At 63.5% G+C, this 7529-nt stretch overlaps 1 protein-coding gene across 1 annotated transcript in view; it reads left to right on the top strand.

Annotated features, from left to right (window-relative positions):
* LOC119110025 (uncharacterized) overlaps positions 1-6408 on the top strand; it is an 8944-nt gene extending 2536 nt beyond the window's left edge. The window contains 6 exon segments of the mRNA XM_037233772.1: positions 2380-2457; positions 2804-2942; positions 3198-3375; positions 3597-3783; positions 3919-4713; positions 4715-6408. Coding sequence (XP_037089667.1) covers positions 2380-2457; positions 2804-2942; positions 3198-3375; positions 3597-3783; positions 3919-4713; positions 4715-5185 — 1848 coding nt within the window. The 3' untranslated portion in view covers positions 5186-6408.
* Positions 6409-7529: the final 1121 nt, after the last annotated feature.

The raw sequence follows: 7529 nt of genomic DNA, 5'->3' as shown, positions 1-7529 counted from the left end.
TTACTACAGTATAGAAACGGAAGCCCTGGATGTGGTTTAAAGTTCGATGGCATTGGAGCAGTCTACAAATATTGTCAAAAGTTATTTATTCAGCTAAGAGCAGCTCCCAGGTAACCTAGATGAGCTGCATTTAGCAATGCCGCAACGCTCCAACTTCGAATTCAGGTCCTGCACTGACGTTTTGCAGACTAAGTCGCGGCTGCACTTTTCCAAGCAGCAACGCCACCGATTTACGGCCCTTGCAGGCGGCAGCTACCTTACTCCACGTCCGTAGCCCAAGTAGCAACCATCCACATTCATCGTCCCATGACCGGACAGCAGCTACATCATGCCACGTGCCGTATCCAGACAACAGCTACACCGTGTCCGGGCAGCAGCTACACCATGCCACGTGCCGTGTCCAGACAATAGCTACATCGTGTCCGGACAGCAGCTACACCATGCCACGTGCCGTGTCCAGACAACAGCTACACCGTGTCCGGACAGCAGCTACACCATGCCACGTGCCGTGTCCAGACAACAGCTACACCGTGTCCGGACAGCAGACCATGCCCAGACATCAGGATGTGCCCAGACGGCAGATCGCACCGGAGCAGTACCGGTCCTCCTCGTCCGTGTCCGGCCGTGTTTAATTATGTATTCGGAGTGGGTAGGCCGTCCGGCAAACTGGGTCAGACGGCCGGCCGGAGATCGGAGCTGAGCCACCTCCGATCGCTCGAACTCGGCGCCGGCCTGCCGTCCTGACCGAGATGCCGCTGACCAGGGAAGAGCCGACTTTACAGCCGGTCCTGGCCGAGATGTCAGCGCGCTATCCCACCGGTCCCGGCCGAAATGTGGCCGCGCCACCACGCCGGTCCTGGCCGAGATCGTGCTGCGTCGGGAAGTTCAGACTATCAGTCATGGCCGAGATGTTGTGTCATGGCCGAGATGTCGTGAGACGCGTCTGGACCACTGAGTGATGTAGTCTGGCTCTTGTTTATGTCTGGACCACTGAGTGATGTCGTCTGACTCTGACGCGAGCACCAGAATATTCCGACATTTCTGGTGTACCCGTCGAAACAAAGGCATATCGAAGGGTTTCCCGCTGTGGTTGGGGGCGCTGCTGATCAAGGCGGAACACGAATGAGTTGCCGCCAGGTGGAGTTCTTTGCTTCTCCGACAGCGAATGTTCGCTGGATCACCCCATTCGCGGGCGAGGGGCACCTTGTAAGGCGTGTCGAGAAATCCCGTTGGCCGCACCGGGACGCGTCGCAATTGGCACCACGGGACGTCGAGGCGAGCCAAGGCACCGCAGTTCACAATGACGCCTCATACGGAACCAGCCGCGACACTCGGGCCAGTTAAGCGCCCAGCAACGTCGTCATCGTGGAGCTCCATCCGACCACCTCGGGCCGGCAGTGACAGCTATCCAGACCCGCGGCGGCGCGACCAGTCCAAGACCGCGCCTCCTCGGCCGCCAGCATTTACCGTTCTGTCTCAGCCCAGATACGGGCCGGCATTTTGGGGAATTTTTCTCATCGGAAAGGCGGCTAACGTCCGTCCGTCGGTCGGCTGGCCACATGCGGTCCGCACGGCCTCCGGCAGGGCCGCGCCGGTGCCTTCCGGCGGCGGCGATCCGAACGCGGCCGCTAAATTGGTCGCGGAGACGCTGCAGGCGGCGTAGGCGGCGGCCCGGTTCCACGGCCGCGATCCAGCCAGCCCTTCGGGCCGGCCCCGTGGCGGCTCACGGGGAAACTCGGGTACGCACGGCAGCGCGTGGTCGTGACGGCCGGTCTGGGGCTTTGCGTCCGTTATGCTCCAATAATATCTCTACTTCTGGAGCTGGAAATTGCTGTTGCGATGTTGGTCGCTGCTGTTGCTGTAATGGCAGAAGTGAATGCATGTGAAAGACCTAAACAAGTTGAGGTTTCTTTATGCCTTGCAAGTGCTCACTAGTTCACCTGCGATTTTGCAGCAGACGTCATGTTTTCGTCCAGCCATGCTGTCCCTGGCTTCATCGGCGATCGCTGCATTTCTCTCGCATCAGCGCTCGGTCATCAGTCGATGCATCCAGTCCTTGCTCCCGATAGACGACCACAGTGTCTCTTCCAGTGCCGAGGGTCACGCATCGCCATCGGACGGACACACGCTGAGTCTCCCGTCCCCGCGTCTCCCAGCGCTCCCCCAGCGTCTCCCACCGCTTCCATAGCGTCCCACACCACTCCTCCAGCGCCTCCCATCGCTCCCCCAGCGTCTCCTACCGTTCACCTAGCATCTCCCACCGCTTCCCTAGCGGCTCCCATCGCTCCCATAGTGTCTCTCACCGCTCCCCCAGCGTCTCCCACCACCCATGTAGCGTCTCCCACCGCTCCCCGTCTGACACCCTACCTCGCGTTGCAGCTGGCGGTGGCCGCGGACGAGGAGGCGACCCAGGTGGCGCAAGATGTGACCTCGGAGGAGCAGGCGGTGGTGCAGGGCGTGCTGGAGGAGGCGTCACAGCCGCAGCCGGCCGAGGCACGCTCGGATGACGGCCTCGACCAGCTGGCGCTCGAGTCACAGCTGGACGAGCGCGACTCTGGAGGCGGCCACGGTCACGGCGCCGGTCACGGAGGCGGTCACGGCAGCAGCGTCAGCGGCCACGGCGGCGGCGGCGGCGGCTACGGCGGCGGCGGCGGCGGCGGCAGCCACGGCGGTGGCGGCGGCGGCTACGGCGGCGGCGGTGGCGGTGCGCCGTCGGGCGACTACGGTCCGCCGCGACCGCCCAAGGGCGGCCCACGGGTGCCGGGGCCCATCCCGGTGCCGTACGCCGTACCTGTCCGGCCAGGCACCGTCGTGCTCCCGCAGGCGCCCAGCGGCGCCTACGGCGGCGGCGGCGGAGGAAGCTCGGCCGGACACGCAGGTGGCCACGGAGGTGGAATCGGAGGCGGGCACGGAGGCGGGCACGGAGGTGGAGGCCACGGCAGGCCCAGACCCATCTACAAGCCCCGTCCTCGGCCCCGACCTCGCCCTCGTCCTCACAAGCCTAAGCTCGTCTACGGCCCGGCGACTGACCATGACTTTGCGCGCCGGCCGAAGCCGAGTGGAGGTTACAGAGCTCCCTCCGGTGGCCACGCGTCAGCGTCGATCCACGGTGGAGGTGGACACGGAGGAAGCGTTGGACATGGCGCTGGCGGCGGACATGGTGCTGGCGGTGGACATGGCGCTGGCGGCGGACACAGCGGCGGCGGCGAATACAGCATCGGAGGCGGAGGGCACGGCACCGGCGCCGGTGGACATGGCGGAGGCGGAGGGTACAGTGGTGGAGCCGGTGGGCACGGCGGCGGAGGCGGCGGACATGGCAGCAGCGGACATGGAGACGGCGGACACGGCAGCAGCGGACACGGTGGTGGCGGACACGTAAGCAACGCACACGGTGGTGGCGGACACGGAGATTCTCACTCCACTGGCTCTCAGCACTCGGGCGCGTACGTGGCTCCGCCACCGCAGGGGTCCTATTCCAGTGGAGGTCACGACGTCGCTCACGGAGGTCACGATACCGGTCACGGCGACCACGGCGCAGGTCACGGAACCCACACTGAGGACCACGGTGCCGTGTCAGACAGCTACTCCGCGCCGAGCGAGCCACAGAGCTACGATGCGCCGGCCGCGCTGCAACAGAGCTACGACGCGCCGCAGCCGCAGCAGAGCTACGACGCGCCGCAGGCGCAGGCGTACGAGGCTCCGGCGAAGCCCGAGCAGGCGTACGAGCCGGCGCCGGCACACCAGGTGGCCGAGCAGTACGGCGCGCCCGAAGCGCAGGCGCAGGTGAGCTACCAGGCGCCGGCCGCGCCCGGCGACGACTACGGCGCGCCGAAGGACGCGCACGCGGCGCCGGTCGAGCCGGCGGCGCAGTACCAGGGACCGGCCCCGGCGGCGGAGCAGGGGTACGGCGCACCGGCGGCGGCGGAGCAGGGGTATGGCGCGCCGGCGGCGGCGCAGCCGGAGGTGTGGCCCGCGCCGGCGGCTGATATGCCGCGCATCGTGTCGCTGGACGTGCAGTGCGACAAGTCGCTTATGCGCGTGTCGGTCAAGTTCGACAAGCCCTTCTCCGGCATCATCTTCAGCAAAGGGCACTACAGTAACTACAACTGCGTGCACCTGCAGCCGGGCTCGACCAGCGCCGACGCGCAGTTCGACATTAGCATCAACGCGTGTGGCACGACCGGCAACACGGAGAACGGCCAGTACGGCTACGGCTCCGACTCGGGCTCCGGCACCTACTTCGAGAACACCATCATCATCCAGTACGATCCACAGGTGCAGGAGGTGTGGGACCAGGCGCGCAAGCTGCGCTGCACGTGGCACAACCAGTACGAGAAGGCCGTCACCTTCCGGCCGTTCCCCGTGGACATGCTGGACGTGGTGCGCGCCGACTTCGCCGGCGATAACGTCGGCTGCTGGATGCAGATCCAGGTGGGCAAGGGTCCCTGGGCGGCCGAGGTGTCCGGCCTGGTCAAGATCGGCCAGACCATGACCATGGTGCTGGCCATCAAGGACGACGACAACAAGTTCGACATGCTGGTCCGCAACTGCATGGCGCACGACGGCAAGCGCGCGCCCATCCAGCTGGTGGACCAGGCCGGCTGCATCACGCGCCCCAAGCTCATGTCCAAGTTCACCAAGATCAAGAACTTCGGCGCGTCGGCGTCCGTGCTCTCCTACGCACACTTCCAGGCGTTCAAGTTCCCCGACTCCGATGGAGGTGCACTTCCAGTGCACGATCCAGATCTGCCGGTACCAGTGCTCGGAGCAGTGCGGCTCGGCCATCGAGCCGCGCCCGGCCGGCGGCTACGACGCGCCGCCGGCGCAGGGCTACGAGGGACCGCACGACGAGCGACGAGTGCGACGTTCCGCCGAGGCGCGCGACGTCGGCATCGACCGCGTCATCCAGGTGGTCTCCACGCGCGACCTGGCCTTCGCGCTGGAGACGCCCGCCGGCAACGACACGGAGACGGTGGTGTTCCCCGTCGAGAGCGACGACCATCGGATCTGTATGTCGACGCCTGGCTTCGCGGCCACGCTCATCGTGCTGCTGGCCATCCTGGTCATCTCCTCGCTGCTCTCGGCCTTCCTGTGCCTGCGGTACCGCGCCTTCGGCGGCGACCGGTCGGTCCTCTCCGCCTTCGAGAACCCCATCTTCCTGCACAAGAAGAGCGGCCACTTCTGAGCAGCGGCGGCCGCTGCAGCTCGCGTCGCCAGCGAGTCGAATCGGCGCATGCGCGGCGATCGCGAGGCTACCACTGCTCCCGGCCCGTCGCGGACGTGTCGCTGCGGCGATGCCCCGCTCGGCGGAAGCCTCGCAGAGGCTTCGCTCGTCGCCCAGCTCGCTCAGGATCGCTCGTCGCCGACCAGGCGCCGACGCCTGGGCGCGCCGCTGCGACGTCAGGACGTCACGGGGGCGAGAGTCCGCCGAGCTGGTTATCCTGCGGGGTCGGGAACACGAGGGCGCGGGGTCGTCGGCGGGCACTTGGACCGTCTGAGGTCCGTCGGGAGGCTATCCGCGGAGCTGCCGCGCACGCAGGCCAGGCCGGGTCAGGGGGCGACCAGAGCCGCTGGCCCCGGTCGCCGGGCGGGATGCTCTCGGTGCCCCGGTGGGTCAGCTGACCTGGTGTGACCTGCGGCGCAGCGCCGGCTTCCGACAGCCGGCACCGGCACGCTGCAGATTCTAGGCTCCCCCGACCGCCGGCGGCCGGCGTTCATCTTGTCTGCGTGCGGCTCGCGCGATACTCCAGAGCTCCGCAGCACGGATGGCGCCGACGCCGCGGCGGTCTCACCAGGGCACGGAACTTTGCCTGCCGCCCCGGCGCCCCACTCGTGGAACGACTGTGACGTCATGAAGCGTTGTCACATTCGTTCTGCGTACGGCGGAAGTGTCAGCTGGTCACGATCAGAGCTTGGGAGATCCTGACGTTTCATGGAGCCGCCGCGAGAGCCCAAAGCTGCTTGCCTTCAGGCGACTGATTGCAAATGCCCGTGATATGGTTGCGTGTATCTTGGCCGGCGTACAGCTGGCACCTTACAGGCGCACTCGTGTTTGTCTTATTTGTCACCGTACTCCGCGCCATGTCTCGCCTCACGGCGGTTTTGGCAGGGTGCCAAATCCAGCGCCAATCTTGTTACTCCACCCCCGAGGCTGTTAGCCGTTGTGCCTTGGGAGGATTTGTTATATGGAGTTGCGCTGGGTATGATAGTAGCATTGTCTGGTGTGCATCAGGACTGAATGGTGAATGGAACGGAGTGCATATATGACGCATGTTTACAGGGCTCGTGTATGGCTGGGAGGAACCGCAGTGCGGTGGAAACGAAACAAATGGTCCTGCGAACATATTGGAGCGTTTGGGATGTTTGCTGACGCGGCAATACATACAAACAATATACATGTATAGCTGATGGTGTGTTTTGAAGAAAAATCCATTGCTGGCAATCCTCGCCGGACATTGCGTTCGCCGGGGAGAATCACCTCGTATTAGTGAGATGAAGTCTACAACAGCCTGGCGTGGAGCGGCACAACTACAGCTTAACCTTGAACTGAAACATCGCCGGAGGGGACTGGCTGCCAATATCACCAGCAGAAAATGATGTCGCCAGATCAGAGCCCTCTTATATGGAGGAGAGCTCGACTGGCATACGACCTTGTGCCCTCAGTGGTAACCGAGCAACGGCTGGCGATCCCAGCTCACCTTAAGATACCAAGCGGATCGCAGTGCTATAATAAGGACGCCTCCACCTGAGTCCTGAAGTGATCACGCGAAGCCCAAAGCAAGGCAGGCCTGTGCACGACAGCGTTACTGTTAAATCGGCACCACTCCTGTTGTCCGTCAGCCGGGGAGGCTTGAGCATCTGCTATACAATTTCTGAACTTTGCTTGGACTGTGTTGAAAACCTCTAAAGCAAGCCATTACAGTTCGCATTTACCCTTACTTAACAACGCAAGCGTTGGTCCAAGATCAGAACGCCGATGACATAGTAGTTAAGTCGCGCGTCTGGCAAACCAGAGGTTCTGAGCTCAGTTCCCCGTGATGGTGGTGGCTTAATTACCCGCCCTTCTCGCAATGATGAGAGGCGGAAAATACCACCCAGCCCCAGCAGCCGAGTGCGTCATAAGCTCCAATGATGGCAATCCGAGTAGCCCCACCGCTGCACGTGGTACAACACTCACCATGGGTGCGATGATGGTGACTGGTGTTTAAGTTGGTTCTAGAACTGATCAAAAGCTGACGAATCGCGACTCGCATATCCCGTGCTGCCATTGGAAAGAAGAAGCGTTGAAGGGAAGGTTAACATGGCCTACAGTGATCCTCAGAAAATGATTGATGCAGCCACTAACTAGGGCCGTACGCACATAGCCACCCAAGGGGCACGTGCCCCCCCCCCCCCTCCCCACCAAAGCTGTATTAGGTATCGATGGGAAAGGTGGAGCGAGAAACGCGCCGCGTCGAGGTAATGCGCCCCTACCCCATATCCAGACTTTTTAAAATTATTATAGATAAGGCAGAAGTAATAACCTTATT

The sequence above is a fragment of the Pollicipes pollicipes genome, unplaced genomic scaffold (genome assembly GCF_011947565.3).
Source record: "Pollicipes pollicipes isolate AB1234 unplaced genomic scaffold, Ppol_2.1 Scaffold_7231;HRSCAF=8579_pilon_pilon_pilon, whole genome shotgun sequence".
Classification (NCBI taxonomy): domain Eukaryota; kingdom Metazoa; phylum Arthropoda; class Thecostraca; order Pollicipedomorpha; family Pollicipedidae; genus Pollicipes; species Pollicipes pollicipes.
This window is presented reverse-complemented; position numbering and strand designations above follow the sequence as displayed.